General features: G+C 40.0%; 4 protein-coding genes across 5 annotated transcripts; 1 reads left to right on the top strand and 3 right to left on the bottom strand.

Moving 5' to 3' along the window:
- Positions 1-507: 507 nt before the first annotated feature.
- On the bottom strand, positions 508-2,666 carry czib (CXXC motif containing zinc binding protein). The gene is made up of 8 exons (XM_030775428.1): positions 2,635-2,666; positions 2,458-2,541; positions 2,044-2,100; positions 1,736-1,817; positions 1,523-1,554; positions 1,295-1,372; positions 973-1,038; positions 508-797 (listed from the first exon to the last, which is right to left on the bottom strand). The coding sequence occupies exons 1-8, from the start codon at positions 2,638-2,640 to the stop codon at positions 720-722; spliced, it is 483 nt and encodes a 160-aa protein (XP_030631288.1). The 5' UTR covers positions 2,641-2,666; the 3' UTR covers positions 508-719.
- A 274-nt stretch (positions 2,667-2,940) lies between these two features.
- Positions 2,941-7,760, bottom strand: uck2b (uridine-cytidine kinase 2b). Its single transcript, XM_030773690.1, has 7 exons — positions 7,641-7,760; positions 6,028-6,187; positions 5,549-5,645; positions 5,306-5,448; positions 5,023-5,120; positions 4,838-4,886; positions 2,941-4,558 (listed from the first exon to the last, which is right to left on the bottom strand). Exons 1-7 carry the CDS (start codon positions 7,758-7,760, stop codon positions 4,425-4,427), a joined length of 801 nt encoding a protein of 266 aa, XP_030629550.1. The 3' UTR covers positions 2,941-4,424.
- A 449-nt stretch (positions 7,761-8,209) lies between these two features.
- aldh9a1b (aldehyde dehydrogenase 9 family, member A1b) lies at positions 8,210-16,401 on the top strand. 2 transcript variants are annotated; one of them, XM_030774314.1, is made up of 12 exons: positions 8,210-8,282; positions 8,593-8,804; positions 9,036-9,181; positions 9,805-9,934; positions 10,320-10,454; positions 10,764-10,960; positions 11,783-11,923; positions 12,323-12,511; positions 12,735-12,822; positions 13,478-13,619; positions 13,835-13,947; positions 14,255-16,401. In XM_030774314.1, the coding sequence occupies exons 1-12, from the start codon at positions 8,245-8,247 to the stop codon at positions 14,347-14,349; spliced, it is 1,626 nt and encodes a 541-aa protein (XP_030630174.1). In that variant the 5' UTR covers positions 8,210-8,244; the 3' UTR covers positions 14,350-16,401. The 2 variants fall into 2 exon arrangements, with proteins under 2 accessions (XP_030630174.1, XP_030630175.1); XM_030774315.1 differs by having other exon boundaries at positions 8,244-8,282; positions 8,692-8,804.
- zte38 (zebrafish testis-expressed 38) lies at positions 16,054-19,603 on the bottom strand. Its single transcript, XM_030774773.1, has 12 exons — positions 19,550-19,603; positions 19,148-19,292; positions 18,970-19,033; positions 18,739-18,775; positions 18,619-18,639; positions 18,459-18,485; positions 18,234-18,301; positions 17,553-17,701; positions 17,054-17,258; positions 16,655-16,701; positions 16,519-16,559; positions 16,054-16,107 (listed from the first exon to the last, which is right to left on the bottom strand). Exons 1-12 carry the CDS (start codon positions 19,601-19,603, stop codon positions 16,054-16,056), a joined length of 912 nt encoding a protein of 303 aa, XP_030630633.1.
- Positions 19,604-20,116: the final 513 nt, after the last annotated feature.

Below are 20,116 nucleotides of genomic sequence, written 5' to 3'. Positions count from 1 at the left end.
ACGACCTGTTACATAGTGGGCGCTGATTATCAGTTGGTCGTGGCTTAGACTGTCCTATGATTCATAAGGACTTTTCAATTCTCTTTTCTTTCATTCATTCGGCTGAGTAGCTAACCTATATTTCTGGACCAAGAACTTTCACCTTGGTCTGAACAACAGTGAAAAATGAGTCCCTAATAAAAATACTTCTCAGCGACGGCCTGTATACAGGCCTAATTTTGTGACCTGAAGAGTTTTATGGGAGAACAGTAACCTGCCGCCACCATAAAATAAATAAGAATTGAATACAACCATAGTTATTGATGAATTATTGATGAATTTTTTTAACGAAAAAACAAAGTCAAAACAGATGTGTGGTCACATTTTCTAGAAATGCAGTAATGACTTATTAATCATTTATAATTAAAGAATTACCGATACCTTAGAACTTTGCAGGGCGTCATTTTAATAAGATACAGTTCTAGCTCCCAATCCACTAACTCTTTTTCCACAATGAAACAGACAAGCTCAATTTTCTCTTCATTTTATTTCTGTTGCAAACCAGAATTATCAATCCACTCTGTCCGTCCGTCAAAAGATTGAGTTCTTAACCCAATCAACAAATGTCCCGTTTACCATTGAAACAGCACTTTACAGCCAGTTGTACTGATTTGAGGGTTGTTTTGTGAATCCTAAGTGTTCTGTTTTTGTGCCCTGTTATCCAGATGATGAATGTGATGTCAACACTTGATGAACTGGTGTGTGACTTCATAGATGCCCACAGACTCACTGACCTTCTCATCGTAGTCAGTCCAGTCCTAAAAAACATAAACAACATTTAACATCGTTATAGAAACAGTACTGTTAAGGATAGTAATCATCAGAATAATCACACATTAAAGGAGAAGTTGGAGGATTTATCATGCAGAATTATGCAAACTGAACTGAGGAGAAATAGTGTAATCTGAATTAGTTCCGTTAAAAATAGTTTACATTTTCCTGTAGATTGATCTCACTGAAAGGTGTTCCCGACTCCGCTCCCTGGGCAGCAAAGCCAGCCTGGAGAAGGAATAAAGAATGTTCATTTTTCCAGAAGATACAATTGGATTTAGTGTCCTGACTAGAAAAACTAAAACAATTAAATAGTACATTGCTTGGCTGGGTTGAGGCTAACAATTTAGACTTTTTTTTTTCTGGAACTTTTACAACTTGGTGTCTAGGTGACAGTACTCATTACACATGTGCTGGAGAAGACCTTGGTTGGGTGGACAATAGTATGTAATGTAACCTCCAAAAATTCCTGCAGAGTGCTCACCTGTGCCTGAAAGTCCACGGGTTCCAGTCCTCGACACTCAAACTGCACCATGGTCTTGAACCTTTCACTGTCCTCTGCCTTTAGCAACGGCAAAAGAAACACACACACACACAGAGTAAACTGCAAGGATGGACAGAGAATAGTTGCATATACACATATCTAGACACTTCTTCACAAGTTCAGTGAGTGAAAAACACATAAAAGGTTGGATTTTAATTGTTTATTTACATTGTATGGTGTGATGGTGTCCCTCAGGATATCTGCAAAGACATAAAATGTAAACATACCATTTAATTGCTTACAACTGAATTACAAATATTCATAAATTAAAATGCTGTCTGTTGAAATCATGTTGCCTTTACAAACAAAGTGAAATCCACAGGACAGATAGACACCACAACAGTTACCCCAGAACTAAACATTAAAATTCCTTCTGTTTACCTATTGAATTTTCCCGTGAGCACAGTTTGCACTTCTGAACCATACTGGCACTTCCCCTTCCACCCTTCAGTGGGGCACTGTCCTGGGGAGAGGTTACACTGAATGTTACCTGTAAGGTACTTTATACTGACAGAAAAAAAGGATGCAAAACAGAACCCCACCTGGAGGTCATCTCCTTTACTGAGTCTTTGTGCAAATACTTGTCTAATACTCCATTCTGTATGCATACACAATGAGCTCCCAGATATGGTAACTCAGTCAGTAGAATATTAAAGTGCAAGTTTTGATTCAGGTCTCTGTTTACTTACCAGGAGGGTGATATACTGCCATTTATCTGAAACCTCGCCACAGTTTCCACATTTGAGCTACAACAAATGAATAAAACATTGACATTAATATCACTGTGTAACTGTGCAGTTATGATAGCGTTCATTCATCATGTTTGTAAAGCAGTTGGTTAACCAGAGGTGTAGGCTATGTCAAACGCATGCTGAAAATGTAGAATGGACGCGCAATGAGTGCACACCCATACACTTTATAATTGAACGAAGTCTGCTGACTATGCTTTTAATACAACACCACTGCTTGGAAGACTCAAGGAGGACACAGTAGGTCTGTTTGCGTAAACTGTAACGGGGTGGTTGAACACATCATCTCAAAACGCTAACAGACCTCAACAATTCGCTTGCTAAGCTTAGCTGAACTTGCTATCAAACGCTTACCTTTAAATACCAGCGGAAATCATCTCCCTCTGGCCTCACGTTTGTAACATTTTCTAACGTGGCTTTAAATTGTAGTCCAAATTTCTAAAAAGCATACCATCACAAAAAAAATCAACGTTTTGCCGGTGCGTTCTTTTAATATAACATTAAAACTAGCAACGGTACATGCAAACTTACCCCCATTTTGGAGGAGCGTCCTACGTGTTCAGTTAATGTGCGTAAATTTGCTATTCTAGTAGGCAATTTACGTAAAAAGCCAACGTGGTTTGCTCATGAACTTTATATACACGTCGCCAACTGTAAATGGAACCTGCACAGGAACATAGACACTATGGGCAGTCGTCTTCTGATACAGTAAGTAAAAAGTAAGCTTTTGTAAACGAAAACCATCATTCTCTCTCAAGTTCTATATCATTAGACAATTCTTCGGTCGCTGCGCATCAGTTTTAAAATGATTTGTAGGGAAGAAGAGACATTCCATATTTCCGTTTTTATTTTCATTATATTTCAGAAATCAGCTTACAAAAAATACAATAAACAGTATTAACAATTTCACCTCATAAAATTGTGTATGCATAACGATTTCCAGAATTATCTGTTGTTATAACTAACAGCTATCTCTGTATAAACTAAATACATTTGATATTGCCATTCCCCTGGTCTGTAAATCATCATAATGCGAGTTCTGAATATCAGTTAATGGAAGCCTTTCAAAAGCACCCATTTTATATATGATGCTTGTTTTGTAATACTTATTTACATTTTCTACTTCTTCTCATGGTCCATGAATTCATTTCTTCTGCTGTTCAATTACCATTGAACCAAGCATGTAATGACACAAAATGGGGCCAGTGTAGAAACACAGAAGGAAAGCCATCAGCCATACAGAAAACAACTTCCTCCTCTTTGGCTAATTTCCAGCCAGGGAATCACAATCAGCTGGAATGCTATTGCAGCATTTTGAAAAGAAAAAAAAAATCAATGTGATTTATTTTTACATGCATTAACAGTAGATCTCGTTACCTAGGGATGGAAAAGTTAAATGTAGTGAAAAGGCAGTGACTTCTTATGTAAAATTTGACTTTTGTGTCCAAAAAAAATATTTCAGTCAAAAGCAGAAGTTTTGGTGTGCGAATGACATAGATCACGGCAACAACAATGAAGCGTTTGTAGGATGGACATGTAGTTGCCCAGTCCTTCACTCTCACCTCTGACACAGTTTATACAACACTATCCCTCACATTTATTAGAAACTGTCTGAGCTGAATCATGTAAATGTGTAATTATTTCCCAGTGTGAGAAAAAATGTTAAGTTTTCAAAGCGGCCACCAGATCAGCAACGTAAGTGAAGAGTTAACGTCTTTACAACTGTGTACACACCCACTGTACTTCTCTCTCTCTCTCACACACACAAACACAAACAGACACCTACCTCAACTCTGAGTTGTGGACAAACATAGGTCTTTGTTCTGTTCTTAGAAAAATAACCACCCTGTCTAACTAAGGTGGGCCAAACCTGTATTCCTTTTCAGTCCAGACTTTATGTGCCAATCACACACGTTCCTGTTGCATTTTCAAGCAAAAACAAACACTCTAAAGATGTCAGCCATTATAACTGCCAAGGGTGGCCGTGCCGGCAGCCTGAACTGAGAAATACCTGTCAGTGCTGTTTCATTTATTTCTCAATATTGTTTAGACAGCAGAAAATGACAACGACAAAAACCAGTCAAGCATTTCAACCAACCAACCACTGTAACCACATCAACAGAAGGGTTTTCAACCTCCGTTAAAAAAAAAAAAAAAAAAGTATGACAGTAAACTGCGATAATAATAACAATATAATTCAACAATAACAAAGGCCTTTCAGCTCTTTCATCTCCTCATTGTCGTGCATCCAATGAAAAGGCATCCACTGGCATTTAAATAGAGCGTAACCCTCTCCTCCTTAGGGGAAGGGATTCAGGGGGTCAGTGAGGCCGACTGGACTCAGAAGGTTTTCTCTGCCTGGGGGACATGTGACCATTCAGGCAACCGTTCTGTCGTTTGGTGAATCCCCCGTTCAAAATGTCCTGAATATGCTGCACAATCAGGTTTATTGCCACTGCAAAAAAGAAGAAAAGGAAGGGAGTTAAACTGTTAGTCTGCATAGAAAAGGCAAAATTCTTCAATATAAGAGAAAAAAATCACTGAAATCCTCAGTTAAACCTGCTCTGGAAACAGCCAAAGCATAAAAAAAAACATGAAAGATAAAGAAATCAGAACCTTTAAAAAGTTCATAGACATAGCTGTCAGACACAGACTATTTGACTGGTTCAAAGTTAAAAGTCCATGACATCACAACTTGATGTATATTGAATTCTTTATCGTCAATGGAACTAACCAAGGTTGTCAGCTCCACGAGGGATGATTACGTCAGCATATTTCTTTGTCTGAAATTAGAAACCAACCAGTTAAAAGGAAAATTGGCACAAAAAATCATATGGATGGAAGCAAAACATACAAATTAGCCTAATGAAAATGAAAAGATAAAAAAAAAACAAGGAAAAAAAGGAGAGAGACACTCACAGGAAGACAGAACTCTTCAAAGGCTGGTTTGACAAATGTGATGTATTGTGTCAAAATTTGCTCAAGCTCTCTTCCTCGTTCACTGATGTCCCTCAACACTACAGCATAAGAAAAGATGAAAAAAAGATCTTTTTAAAATAATTTCTCAAACACTTCTGATAAAAAATGATTACAATTATAGTGTAAAACCTGGAACATATAACAACACTGGTTGAAAAGTGACAGTTATGTTTGAAATTGAATTAAAAAACACACACACACACACATTCCAGATTGTTCCTACCTCTGCGAGACAGTCGTGTATCTGGGTCTGTGTCGACAAACAGTTTCATCTGGAATAGGTCTCGGACCTCCTGTGAGTAGAACATCAGAATGCCCTCAAAGAGAACCACATCCGCCTGGTACACGGTCACAAACTCTGCTTTCCTGTTCCAAACAGCCAATTCAGTGACTTCATAGACAAATGTGTCCACACTTGGCCAGATTCAATTCACATTTCATAAAGAGAAACGCTGACAGAGCCAACCTGGAATGGGTGACAAAGTCATAAACTGGGATCTGAACTGTTTTGCCCTGGATAATGTCTCTCAGAGTCTTCAGAATCAGCTCGTTGTCAAAAGCATCTGTCCACAGTGGAGAGATTGATAAAAAGACAGAGAGGGATGTGGAAAAAAAAATCAGGGTTATTTATACAGTCATAAAGAACTTGTAGACAAGTCATCTATACATAATGTTTGCACTGACACTGTAAACAATTTGATACTGCAGTCAGGAGACTGTGGCTTGTTGATGAGGCACTTGATTGTATTTAACTTGACTGTGTTTGTGTGTTTGTTTGTGTGTGTGTGCGTGTGTTATAAGCTGAAACAGCTGAATTCAAACTAACACACAAAAATTGAGATGTTCCACATCCGCTGGCTTCACAAAAAAAATCTACGCCATTCAAAACATATACCTCTCCAAATCCGAAAACCATGATGACCGGAGTGGCCAATGCATTACTACCTGGATGGTCAAAGTTGAACTGTCCTTTGAGAGCTTTTGCCTTCTGCTCTGGTGTGAGAACTTTGTAAAAGCTGTCCTGACTCAGGATGGCCACCTGTCGCTGATGGTGGTCTATCTTATTCTGGCCCAACAACTCCATAATCTTCTCACACACTGACGACTGCCACGGCAGAGGAAAAAAACACAAACAAGGTCAACAAAGCACATGTTCACAGGGCCAGGGCCAAAACACTGTGTAAATCACTGCTTTACAGGCTTTGAGCATCAGGAAGGAGTTGGTTTACAAACGGCATTGTGTTAGAATATGTCAAATATATCAGACAGTCTGTAAAGATACAGGCTAGTGGTTACATAGTGTGTGTCAATAGAATCTTAAGCCTTGAACTGTATTTTTTTGGAGGAGGAGGGGGTGGTCAACATGAATTAGAAAATAAAGAAGGTATCTGGGAACATGTGCCACTGGGGTCATCTGGTCAATCTATGGGGGAGGTTAATGCCTCCTCCATGTAAGGGAAGACAGGGGAGAGTGGCCCCAGGCCAAAAGTAAAGTGTGCTTTTAGTTATGAGAATCTAAGAGGAGGACCAACACGGAGGTGTTCTTTTATCGTGGTAGATTTAGTTTCTAAAACAGTACCGTCTACATACGTGCAGCAGTTTCTGATATTAGACAGGTCACCTCCTTGTGAATAACAGACCAGCAGATTACAGTGATTACGCACACTTCTAGAATACTTGGAATCCTAACACAAACCCGTTTAGATCCGGCTCATGAAGTGTCATAAGCACAAAGCCAGCAAAGCTGGTATAGGTGGAAGACGAATATCTTATCGGAAACTTTCTCTGCTCTGCTCTGGAATTGGTTCGGTAACCTTCTAAAATGCCAAAAATACTACGCATACAAGGATACCTCTATCTCACGGAACCCTGCGTCACCATGTAAACACGTTTTTTGACCATGCAGCTAACCGACGTCATTTTCCGGAGCGACTGTCAGCCCACATCGCAGTGGGACCGGAGCTGGCACGATTACGGCTAATCCGGAAACAAAAAGGGGTTCATATCTTCATTATACACGGTTGCAAAAACGAACAAAAGTAAGGCTACTGCAAAATCAGAAATGACAATTAGAGGCCACAAGTCTTGCTCAATAAAGACTGAAGAACTGCATATTTTGCAGTCAAATTCGTGCTGGATTTCAAACTACAGGTGTTTTTCTTTGCAATTCAAAACCATTGGTGTATCTCTTCGCAATTCAATCATATCTTGAAATGCCACGTGGACTCGGGAATGACGTCGAATAAAAGTACTTAACCACGAGAGCCACCTAGAGCAGCGCAAAAAACTAGATGCTAATATTGTTACGCAGTTTAATACTTTCTGAAGTTATAACAAGTGTTTGAAGTAATAAACGGTTGTGACGAGGTAGTAAAGACTTGTCGTAATATCTTGTCATTTAGGAGTAAACGAATCGTGGTTTCTTTAGCCTCCTTCACTTATGTGGCCAAACCACGCGGTCGCAATGCCACCTCACTCTACTAAACTACCTAATTAAATTTACATACAAAAATGTCATAGAAAACATAAAACGCCGAATATATATGGATTTTTCAGACCTTCCCACTTGCCGTTCCTCCAGACACACCGATGAGAAAAGGCTGTCGAATTATATGTTCTCTCTCGGCTTGGTCCCTGAGTCGTGCCTCACTGTCGCCAGCCATGGTTGCAGTGAGCATGAGCTGTTGCCGGTAGCCTACTTAGGGCTTGAGCGAATAGTCTTCCTCCTCCTCTATGGCGCTGCTATATCGGTCAAGTTTTGCTTTTCAAGTACAAATAGATGTTATTAAAGATAAATCAGGCACGGAACATAACTTTAAATCGTTAGATGAGAATGAGAAAACTGAGAATCTTGACTGCAAAACTTTTGCATGCCCTGTTTAATTTAACTTAAAAATAAGTAAATAAATAAATAATAAGACGTAAAGATATTCCTTTTTTTCAGTTCTGTTTATTCTATTTATATCCGCATAGGATATAAGAAGATATTTTTGATACATTCATTATGTGTCTCTGGAGCAAAAACTATGATATCTAAAAAAATCTGAGAGTTAAACACTATAAAAAATAAAGTATAATAAAGTTAGACTGTCAAAAATGACGTAATCGGCAAGAGAACCAATCAACGTCGTTCTGTCATATGATCGTCCAGATTTTAACAACATGGCTGGACTGCGCGGAGTTGTAGCTTTTGGAATCAGGTAAGTGTTACTTACTCGTGTTATGAGACATACACGCAGTGATGATTCACTATAAAACAGAGAAATTGTGTATGTATATTTTAATTTCCAAATTGTAACCTTTTCCTATTTCAGCTGCTTATGCCGTGCATAAAATTGTATGGCATTCCCCATGAAGTTTGTTCCAGTGACAAGTATACTATAAAATGCGTTGTTTTATTTACCATATCATGCTGCTTAAGACTAAGTACATACCGATGAATTTTAAGACTGTATAAAGTAATTCTGAATTGCTGACACATTTTAATGCGGCTGTTTTATGTCGTTTTAGGTATACAAAGTACTCTTTTTCGCTTCCACAAATGCCCTCACATAGATTGCTCAAGACGGTGCGTCTGGCAGTCCGTAATACTTCGTGCACTTTTGCTAGGAGTGCCTGCTCTGGAAGCAGAGAGATCAGAGATCCGCTCAACTTTTGGTGCGGTGGCCGCGTCCGCATCGAACATGTGAAAAATTCAGAGCCAGTCTACGAGCCAGCAACTGGTATTTGGTCGTTTGTTCTACTTTTGGATAATGTTTTATCGGCAAATTGACTTTTGGGAAATTTATTGAATGTGTTTAAGAAAAAGTGCTGCTTAGTGCTTCCTCAGCTGGACTTTGGACCGTTGTATCACATGCGTTGTGTGATTTTGTCATAGTTTGTAACTTAAATTAAACAACTTGATTATATGAGCTGGCAATATGGGTTGTTTACACTTGTATGTGTTTTGTCAGGGCATGTGCTGTGCCATCTGGAGCACTGTGGACCACCAGAGGTAGACCAAGCCATAAAGAGTGCCCAGGCCGCCTTTAGGCAGTGGAGTAAAATGGCTGGCATGGACAGAGCTAGAGTCATGCTGGAAGCAGCTCGGATCATTCAGGTGTCCCTGAGTGCCTCTCTCCAACCCTCAGCTTGTTTGCTGTTTTATCCATTAATGTTTAGACTGCACTGTTCAAAATCTTGGGTCCTGCCTCCAACTGTTGTCTCCTCAAGAAGCAGGCATATGCACTGTGCAGTCAACCAGTGACACATATTTACTGGTGAACAAAAACCTGCAGGGACTCCTTGGCCTTGTTCTGACTTTGCAAAACCAGAATTGTACCACCATACTTGACTCATATGTTTTGACTCATTGGACACCAATGCACCGATTTTAAATTACTGTCATTCATGTTGTGTTTATGACGATGATCCATCAACTACAGTACTTTAAATGGAGTCCCAGGGGGATGATGTGTTTAGTCACGAACAGTTTCTGCTGTGAAAGAAAATAAGTAAATAAGTCATAAATCTCCACGCAAAACAATCCAGAGTAGTATACTGGTAAGAGATATGGTGCTACTGCAGCATTTTCATCTGGTTTCACTGGCGGTAGATGTTCTCCAAAGCAAGTGTTCTCCTGAGACCTTCGTATGAAAGGCTGGCAAAAATTAGTAGTTTTTGGTCCATTGTTGTGGAGCAAAGGGGTCTAACAGATGGGTTTGTCACTGTTGTTGAGGGCAGGCGAGGAGAGAGGAGATCGCCGAGATAGAGGTGGTTAACAATGGGAAGTCCATCACAGAAGCTCGCCTGGACGTGGATTCTGCCAGACTGTGTATTGAGTATTTCGCTGGCTTGGCTTGTTCACTGGCAGGTTAGTTGGGCAAAAGCATTATTTGCAACTTGCTTTTGCTGGTAACTTTGTCCTGTGCACTACATAAATGCCCAAAACACATAAAATGTGATGGGTCATTTATGGGGAATATGTTCACAGCAACAGACTGCCGAAATGAGAGTGCATAAGGTACTGTATAAATCTCAGTAAATGTTACGTAACATGTTAGAGACACATCTCTATAGAAATAAAGGACTCTCAATCTAGAGGACTTAGCAAGGGTTTTTTTTTTTGCTCACTTGTCTGATAGGTTTGGTTGTCGGTTGTAACATTCACCTTTAACTGTAATATTTTTCCATAAAAGCATGTACTGAAATATGCTCTGGCAGTTGGCAGCATTTTTACCACGTCCCTCTCCTCACAGGTCAGCACGTCCAGTTACCAGGCGGTTCCTTTGCCTACACGCGGCGGGAGCCTCTAGGGGTGTGTGTGGGTATCGGCGCTTGGAATTATCCCTTCCAGATTGCAGCCTGGAAGTCTGCCCCTGCTCTTGCCTGCGGTACGTAACTTCTTTGGCCTGTGCAAAGGTTTGCACGAATGCCCATTCACTGCCTGTTGAGCAATTCATTCTAAACAACATCTGTTTAAGCCGGACTCCTGGGTAATTTCCTGTGCTGAGAGGCTGAATTGTTCCGTTCAATCCACCTTTCAGTGTATGGTAAACATTGCTATTGTGGATATGATAACAGCAGGCATGCTCTCAGTAGTGACCTGTGGAAATAGATGGGCAACAAATTTTTTTTGAATTTTGAGTCACCTTAGGGATGAGTGATGTGTGTGGGGGTTTTTTTTTGTTTGTTTTTTTTAGGTAACGCCATGGTCTTCAAACCCTCACCCGTGACTCCAGTGACTGCGGTTCTGTTGGCTGAGGTCTATGCCCAGGCCGGCGTACCCGAGGGTCTGTTCAATGTGGTACAGGGAGGTCAGGACACTGGCACACTGCTTTGCCAACATCCCGACGTGGCCAAAGTGTCTTTCACTGGGAGCGTCCCTACTGGCAAGAAGGTAACTGGGGAAAACAGGCTCTCACAGGGACAGAGAGCTTTGGAGTGGCTTCCAGAAGAGAGTGGTTCTGTATCAACGGGTCACGCTAATATATTCGTACTCATAAGCTTGATGCCTTGGCTGTTTTTGAGTTCTCTGAGTGTAGTCGTACACTTTGTAGTTGTCTTAAGGTTTGACCTCAGCTGCTGGATAGACATTAAGAACGTTGTCATTTTCATCAGCATTCACTTATAAACAATTAGGGAATCTGCCATTATTGTAGTCAGGGAACTTTACCTGCCTTTAAGGTGTAAGACTGGTTTAGGTGAGTAGGGCAGTTTGCACGCTTCGTAACTGACTACAGACAGCCTGGGAGCATGCTACCTTTATCAAAATCCAGTCAAAGTGATTTGCTCCTCAGTTTCAAATGTAGCATTGAAAATAGCCTGTTCTTAATCCCTTAGATGTTAACACATATGATTGGATTTGGAATTCTTCTGCCGATGGATTATATTGTTATTCTGCTCTTAGGCATAGTTTGGCTTGCATATTGTGCCGTAAAACATGAGCAAGGTTATCGAGGTTTATACATTTTAGTTTGTGTCCACACATCTAGGCATGTCCCTTCATGGTTTTGATCTCAATTCAAAGTGAAGCAGTACAGTGCCCACTCCAGTCTACTGTATTAGTGATGTAATGACACACTGACAACCTCACTATGCTCTTGACTGACTTCACTTCAGTAGTGATGTTTTACTTTGTGAATGATGAGGGACGTGAGCCGACAGAATCGCCGGTGGCTGAATGCTCTCGCCCTGTTCTGACTCTGCTGTGGATTCTCAGATCATGGAGATGGCAGCCAGCGGAGTGAAGCCAGTGACCCTGGAGCTGGGCGGGAAATCTCCGCTCATCATTTTTGAGGACAGTGACCTGGAGAACGCAGTCAGAGGGGCACTCATGGCCAACTTCCTGTCCCAGGGCCAAGTAAATATCATTGTGTTTCACAATCTAATCCAGGTTTTTACTGAAATAACCTTAATCTCTCCTCTCCTCTCACCCATATGACTATGTTATGACCGAGTGCAAAGGATAGAGTTAGGGAAAGCAATTTGGGGCACAGCAGATCCAGGTTGGGTCTTGGGCATAATAAATATTCACTGGTAGCCAGATATCATAAAGGAACAGAAAATATTTTCCTTTCGCCAGGCAATCATATAAACCTCTAGTGTCACAAAAGAGATTCATTTTATTTCCCTAATGTCTGACTGGTTGTTAGCAAGCAAATTGATGCAGGTCTTCAAACCACTGCTAACTTCTTGTTATTTTTCTGTGTGCGTGTGCATGTGCTTGTGCGCACGTGTGTCTGCATGTGTGTGTGCGCAGGTATGCAGTAATGGAACGAGGGTCTTTGTCCAGAGGGCGCTCTTGGCCCAGTTTTTGGAGGAGGTGGTGAGAAGAACCAAGGCCATCCAGATAGGAGACCCGCTGCTGGAGCAGACCCGCATGGGCCCACTGGTCAGCAGACCTCACCTGGACAAAGTTCTAGGATACGTGGCTCAAGCCAAGAAAGAGGTACCAAAGACAGAGAGTCAAGACTGCTTTATATGGGAGCAGAAAACCTGGGCATTGAGACACTGGACTTACGATGGTAGAGAATGTTGCTTGAGATTGTAGATTGAGAGTCTAGGCTCTCTCAGAGGGTATAGAAATCTGTTTGGAGTTTTTTTAAATCTTTTTTTTTAACTATTATGAGAGAAAAGTTCAAGAGGAGCAATTGTGACTGTGTGTTTGGCAGGGGGCCAGGGTGCTTTGTGGAGGGGAGCCCTTTGTCCCTGCAGATCCCAAACTGAGAGAAGGATATTACATGTCCCCCTGTGTGCTGGGTGAGTTGGATACACACACAGACACATATATATCTTTGTGTATGTGTGTATATGTGTATATGTATGTATATACACACATATATTTAGTCACAGTTACAGTTAGTCCTAATTCATATCACTGAAGTATAAACACTTCACAGACAATCAGGTTACCATTCAAACAGACAAAACACCCACATGTTTGCGTGTTGTGTGGGAAGGCTTTTATAGAACTGGTTCAACTATTCCATTTTTAAATTGCGACAGTTCCTCTTAAATATAAAATTCTTACATTGTCATTATTACTAGGAACAGTTTTGGTGACTCAGCAAAGACCCCCAGATGAAGCTGTGCATGTTACCACTAAGTATGAAGTTGCATAAGCGTTAAAAAAACTATTGATGTTATGTAAGATATGAACAAACAGACAGTAAAGATTTTTTTCAGCCTCCAGAAGCAAGCTTTACTGCTGTGTTTTTGAGGCTTCTGTGAAACGTCGTCATCTAGAGCAATGTTACCATGGTGATCACATATGCTTAGGGGCTCAGTTTAATTACAAAGTCGTTTCACAGTCATTAAGATTTGGATCTTTCCGGTGCTTGTAAAGCTTAGTGAAAGATTCAATTTTTCTCCTCCTGCTTCCCTGGCCCGGGCTCTCTGGTTTGTGTGTGTGCAGATGACTGCACAGACAATATGACGTGTGTGAGAGAAGAGATCTTTGGACCTGTGATGTCAGTGCTGGCCTTTGACACGGAGGCAGAGGTGCTACAGAGAGCTAACGACACCTCTATGGGTCTGGCCGCTGGGGTTTTCACAAAGTAAAGTCCTAACACAGTCACAACAGTGTCCCAATGTACTCATAGTCTCCAAGTTTTAGTGAAAACTGCATAGACCTCTGCTGTATTGTATTACAGACTTCATTAAAGACAGTATTAGTTTCTTCAGACACCTACACCTTTACACATGCTCTGATAAAGTCATATTTAAGCAGTTGTCAACTTCTGTCTGTCTCTCTCTTTCTCTCTGTCTGCAGAGATGTGAAACGAGCCCATCGTGTGATAGAGCAGCTACAGGCCGGATCCTGCTTCATCAACAACTACAACATCACGCCTGTGGAGGTGCCCTTTGGAGGGTACAAGGCTTCAGGTAAAACCAACACTAGTGTTGTACTAAAACAGGGCCTGTAAGCATAAAGGTACTTTTAAAGCAAACTCTTGTCGAAGTCACTTTTGTAATGTTAGAGCCCTTAACATGGTTCAGTTCAAGCAACAACCCAACATTCATATTCTTGCATACAACCTCCCTGTTTTTAACATTCATATTCTTGCATACAATCACCCTGGACATTGTTTTTTAAAGCAAACGACACACAACTGCAGTCATAAACTACTAGTCAAAAATGTCAAAATTGCTTTTTTGGCCTTTCGTGTAATGTGTGCGTTTGCTCTGGCAGGCATAGGACGAGAGAACGGCCAAGTGACGATGGAGTTCTACTCTCAGCTGAAGACAGTGGTGGTGGAGATGGGCGATGTGGACAGTCTTTTCTGAGAGTGACTTAGAAACAGAGAAGTGACTCAGCTCTGGCCTGTGTGAGGAAAGATGAGAACACCCCAAAACTTTTCCGTCTGAGGTAGAGCTGGTTTTCAGTCAGGCAGCTGTTGCATGCGTATACAGATAGTTTCAAGATCAAACCAAGTTCTCCAGGAGAGTTCTTTGACAGTTTTGTTCATGATTTTCCGCCGCTGAATATGCAAGAGCGGGTTATGCTGCCCAGTGTTTACGGCGATCTTGCCATTAACAGGGATTGTGCAACGTTATGCTGCTACGTTGAATTTGTTTCTCATGAAGGAGTGAAAGGGAGGGAGTGCCAAATGCCTTATGGAGTGATCTCCTCCTTTTATTTTTACATTTCATATAAATCAAGGTCTAATATCTCAGAAATGTCCAGTAACATCTGGGATGGTACATATGTAGTTTCTTTTTTTAAAAAAAAGACACACTGTGATTTCATGACATTTTCATACTACATTGTCTTAATGTATGTGTGCACTACTTCAGGCATAAATGAAAGGACTTTTTACGTATATATAAATTTAAAAAACACTAACTGTTCTTCAGAGGCAGGTGTGTAATGATACTGATTAATGATGTCATAAAAATGCATTTATAAATGAGTCAGAAGTTGGAGAAAGGAGACAAGTAGAGCCAGATGTGGCATGAGTTTACACACACACACACACACACACACACACATACACATATACAGTGTGAGTACTGTATGTAACACTTTAGTTATGATTTTAATATACTTACTAAGATAACGTGACAAGTTTAAAAGTTCACCAAAACCAGTTGACTTTTTGCCTTTATGAGAAGTGAACAAACTTGTGGAGAGAGTGACAGAAGAGCATTTACCCACAGACTATTCTCAGTCTTTCTGATGTAAACACTTCTTGCCCAATGCAGACTTACTGAAATATGCTGGGTAATGCACATTGAGGTTAAACCTGAGGTATGAGATTCGCTCTAAGATTGTTTTTATGTTACGTGGTCTGTACCGGACATATTATAAACATCACCTCTAGGCCTGAAAATAAATGAGATTTTAAAAACTCCACATATAATCATATCAGTGTTAAAGCATTGCCAATTCCATAATAACAATAAAATAGTCATTTACTGTGATAGCCAACGGAGGCTGATGTTTCAAGGAGAGACTTCCCGTCACTCCAAAGTTTGAGTGAATTTCACTTTGTGATTCTGGTTTAAGATTTTTTTAAGTGTTTATGTTTTGTTTTCCAGTTCTTACTCTTACATATTCATCCCTTTATTAAAAACATCATGTTTTGACACCATAAAGACAATTAAACATGGCAGGAACATTCTTACATATGTTTTAATGAATGTTTTCCTCACTAAACATCTGTTAATATGTTAGACATTTAAAGGGTCGTTTTTATTTATAAGTTATTATATTACTATTTTAAACCCATAACTAAAAATTCAGAAAGTCATTTTTACACATAAAGGACTACATGTGACACTTCTAAGACTCATCTCTTTAAACCTCATCCACAGGCTGACTGAGAGAACTGGGATAAAAGGCATACATATACCACATACAATGAACTAAATGCTTTAACGGTTACTGTGTCTAAGGTTTTGAGGAAATACTTCTGGCATCTAAAAGTAGATTTCAAACCATGGGGCTGTCATAAAATCACTCGTGTTGATGTTTATCAGAGAAAGACTTTAGAGTTCTTTCTTCTTTCTCCTTCTGGAGAGTTTGCTGCCCTTGCTTTTCCTCTGTATTAAAAGAAAAACAAAACAAAAAAACAAATAATACACATAGCATGACATAATAGGTCTCCCTCTGAGAAAGGATGAAGTTCTCTTCCATGACCACCATACAAAGTGGGGAAGGGGAATCATTTTGTCACACTAGTATATTTTTCATCTAAACAAATGTCCTGCTGATAAAGGAATGGCTGTGCATTTTACAAAGATGCTGTGATTTAGCTGTATGCCCACTCCAGCAATTAGTCTGTAACACTCTGCCAACAACACAGATTTGTTTTAAATGCCTTATTAAATGTGCTGAGATCAACTAAACGGCTCTTGAAATCACTCTTTCGAAGGACAAAAGATAAAAAAAAGTATATTTTATGTAAAGTAATTTAAAAAACGATCAAAGTATCACTCATTCTAAACCCTTACCTTAACGGCTTTTTTGGGTTGTTTGAATTGTGCAAGAGACTCTGCAAAACAAAGTCAGAACTCAGGATGAATTTTCAGGTTCAGTGGAATTATTCATGTGCTACTGTTCACTGAACTGAAGATGAAACACACTGACCATCGTCAGAAGGCAAGTTCTCTTCTGCATAACCACAAGGTTCCTGCAACAGAACACAGACCACAAATTAATGAAGCATAACAGAGGCCCCACACTAAAACCAAGACCCATTTCCTTCCATTTACATTCCCAGAATCCTCTGCACTCACACACAAAAATTCAAATATACACATGTATGCATGTATGAAAACTAACCCCTACAACAATAACAGGATACTCGCACTACATGTTGCAGTGAAACAATATGCTTTCTTTTTTTCTGGTTAATCAGAAGAGAACACACTTGTTTGAGGCCAAACTGTGTTTGAACTTGACAGTCACTCTCCCTGTCTTTCTCTCTCTCTCTCTCTCAGTCTCTCACTCACTGTTTCCTCTGGTGTGAACTTGTTGGGGGAATGCTCAACAGAGATGTGACTGGTCTCCCTGGTGTGGACGCCCATCTGGAGCTTGTTCGTGCGGCCCTGCTCCACCGACACACGCACCTTCATGCTGTGGAAGGGCGTCTGCAGTTCGTCCACTTTAAAATGCACGGCTGTGCCCTCAAACCACATGCTGTCACACACCCCTTCCTTGAAGCCAGGCGGCTCATATTCAGGAGGGGTGACTGTAATGATAACAGTGAACAGAGAGGGCAACAGGTCAGCACAGCAGTGTCTTACAACTGCTTCATGATACTGATTATCATTATACTACATATTCATTAAACTACATGTTTTAAATCTATATGATGGATGGATGGATGGACATATGGATGAATGGACAGATGGATAGGATTCTCTTCTTGTCCTTGAGGAGCCTGTGGAGCTTCTGTTCTTTTGCATGATTACAAATCCATTGTACTAAGGCTAAAGATAGACTACAATCCTTATTTCCTGCTATTGAACTTTTTTTATATTACCATCGTCGTAATAGTAGAGCCTCATTGTGAGAGAGATGTCATTTGGCAGAGGATCCAGATTCTGCAGGAGGAGGAAAAGCTTCCTGATCAGGAGCACAGAGGCCCTCTTAGTGTCCTCCATGCTCACTCTCATCGCCACACTCTCGTTTCTTACAAAGAACAAAAGAGAGTGGGACTTAACACACGTTAGTCCTCTGTTTGATAAGGACTGCAGCCAAAAACCATGACAGGGAAAATAGTTCTTCCTATCTTCTATCTAGCACATGTGCATTTTTGAAAACCATGTTCTCTTCAAAATTCATCTTTAATTTAATTCAAAGTAATTTCTTAAGAAATAAAATTAAAATGAAATATTCTTTTTGTCTAAATACCTACACCGTGGCATTGCCGCATTTATTACAGGGTTAAAGTCTTATATGTTATTGTATTCATTTCTCTGCCCGTGCTTGACGTATGCTCATCATCTTAGATTTGATTTAACGACAGGCAAGACTACATTTCTTATTCTTTCCTATCCATTCTTCTTTAACAACAATGTCTTCCCTGTTTCTCATGACAGAATACAATCATATACAATCATGTACCATCAATTTCAACAAAACCCAGTCCTGTTTCCTTTCATGAATAATGCTTGACCCATTAATTAAGTGTAGCACAGATTAACTAAGAAAACTCTCTCACCTGAGAATATCCATGTGTGGGCCTTGCTCAGTGTATCTGAATTTAAACTGGTATGTCTCAATGTAGTGCTAAGAAGAGAGAGAATCTCATGAGAGATGTATTCAGTTCAGGCTTAGTTTAGTTTCCAAGTCTCATCGCTATGGCAGCTGAGTTCTTTCTAACCCACATAACTGTACAGCAACATACACACTATTTCATGGTCCTGTTTGAGGACTGTGGACTTACAGCAGAGTCATGGGCATGTGTGTGGACCTATGGGAGAAAACAGTACCATGAAATTTAATGGAATTAAACAAAGGATTTAGCAAGTAGAACAACATGATAAAAACAGGACCTCCTCTCCAATTGGTCATTCATTTACTTTTAAAAACTGCTACATACTTACCCCGATAAGCACAATTTGCAGCTGTTTAAAATGGAGATGAAATTTAGGTTAAATATTGACCTTAAACTACAAATGAATTCACAATAATTTGTAAAAACCCGTTCAGGAAATGTGACTTACGTATCTCTTCTCCAATGCATCAAAACATCCCATTATCCTTTTGGGTAAAAATATTTGTTGACAGTAACATGAAACTGGTTTTGTACATGCCAAACTTTTTTGTTGTTGTTGTTGTTGTTTGTTTTGTCTTTTTTTAATAAGACTGTGTGATAATTCTAAGCACACTCTAAGTATGGGTTTTGGATTTAGTTCAACACTCATGGTCTACATTCGAAGAAACTCCATACGTACCATTTGACAATTTTGCATGCTCCCCGAGATGAACTGCTTTCTCTTAAAATTTTAACAGATACATCTAAGAGCATAATAAAATTTGCACGTCAGAGATAACAATATCAAGATTCAATCGTTTGACTAAAGGGTTGTGTTCGGTTAGATGGTCTGTCTACCTATCTGTCGATCTATTCACCTTCTAAGTAGCGGGATCTATATGCGTCTTCTGGGAAAATTCCACGAAGATAAGTGATGGAAGACACCGCGAGCACCATCATTCGCTTCACAAACACCAAAGACTCTTCCTCCGTTTTCAGCTCATTTTGGAATAGGTTAGTCCACTGCAGAAGTAGGATAAAAAGTTAACGAAAATTAACTTCTTACCCTTGTGGCAGTCGTCAAAGTGGTAACATTGATGGCTAGCATTGTTCCGGCGGGGGGGATTCAAACTCTATCGAGTCGAGATAGCAAACTACGTGGCGTCGCAACATTGTCTAGGCAATATTTGAGTACAAATGGCAAGAATAGTGCTCAATAATGTGTAGTAAACAAATCTATGGCATTTGAATAGAATTCCTTAACTGTGTAACTGTCTTACCACAGCGGTGTCCTGCTTGGCCTCATTCACACGCCCTTTAAATTCTGTAGCCATCATAACCCACTTGTCAAGTATGTTAGCAGTTAGGATAGATCTGCCAACTATCCCGATGATTTCAATACCTCAGTGAACTTGGTTTCACAAACTTAAGTTTTGGAGGGGTTGTGTTCGAATGTATTCTGAGAAACTTGCAATTATATAATTATATACATTATGAATAGGGGTCTCTCTGTCAAGGGAATATATGTAACGCTACCTGGATCCGGAGATGGATAAGTGTTAAAGACCTGAGGTAACTCTGGTTTGTCCTGGCACGAGTACTACCACGCGACGTCTGAAAATCGTTAGTTGATTAACATCTATATTGCGCGAAAGAGTAAACGCTCATCACTATAGGCCAACCGTACATGTGTAACATTATGATATCTCAGCAGTGACTGTGAAGTCAGCGTTTTAAATACTAACTGAAAGGCCATTATAAACAATATGTGAGTGTGAACCCCTTTAAAAGACTTTTTTGGTTTTAACTTGGATTAACAGAATGTAGAACTTCAATATGAAACTCTT

The sequence above is a fragment of the Chanos chanos genome, chromosome 5 (genome assembly GCF_902362185.1).
Source record: "Chanos chanos chromosome 5, fChaCha1.1, whole genome shotgun sequence".
Taxonomy (NCBI): Eukaryota; Metazoa; Chordata; class Actinopteri; order Gonorynchiformes; family Chanidae; genus Chanos; species Chanos chanos.
This window is presented reverse-complemented; position numbering and strand designations above follow the sequence as displayed.

Coding starts and splice junctions, on each gene's coding strand:
- uck2b (XM_030773690.1), bottom strand. CDS start 7,760: ATGCTCACTGCAACCATGGCTGGCGACAGTGAGGCACGACTCAGGGAC. Junction 5,121..5,305: donor TACACGACTGTCTCGCAGAG/GTAGGAACAATC, acceptor CTTATGCTGTAG/TGTTGAGGGACATCAGTGAA. Junction 4,887..5,022: donor TTGAAGAGTTCTGTCTTCCT/GTGAGTGTCTCT, acceptor TTCTAATTTCAG/ACAAAGAAATATGCTGACGT.
- zte38 (XM_030774773.1), bottom strand. CDS start 19,603: ATGGCTACAGAATTTAAAGGGCGTGTGAATGAGGCCAAGCAGGACACC. Junction 18,640..18,738: donor ATGCATTGGAGAAGAGATAC/GTAAGTCACATT, acceptor CATTTTAAACAG/CTGCAAATTGTGCTTATCGG. Junction 16,108..16,518: donor AACCCAAAAAAGCCGTTAAG/GTAAGGGTTTAG, acceptor CTTTTAATACAG/AGGAAAAGCAAGGGCAGCAA.
- aldh9a1b (XM_030774314.1), top strand. CDS start 8,245: ATGGCTGGACTGCGCGGAGTTGTAGCTTTTGGAATCAG. Junction 8,283..8,592: donor GTTGTAGCTTTTGGAATCAG/GTAAGTGTTACT, acceptor ATGTCGTTTTAG/GTATACAAAGTACTCTTTTT. Junction 8,805..9,035: donor AGTCTACGAGCCAGCAACTG/GTATTTGGTCGT, acceptor GTGTTTTGTCAG/GGCATGTGCTGTGCCATCTG.
- czib (XM_030775428.1), bottom strand. Junction 2,101..2,457: donor ATTTCCGCTGGTATTTAAAG/GTAAGCGTTTGA, acceptor CATTTGTTGTAG/CTCAAATGTGGAAACTGTGG. Junction 1,555..1,735: donor CTCACGGGAAAATTCAATAG/GTAAACAGAAGG, acceptor ATGTCTTTGCAG/ATATCCTGAGGGACACCATC.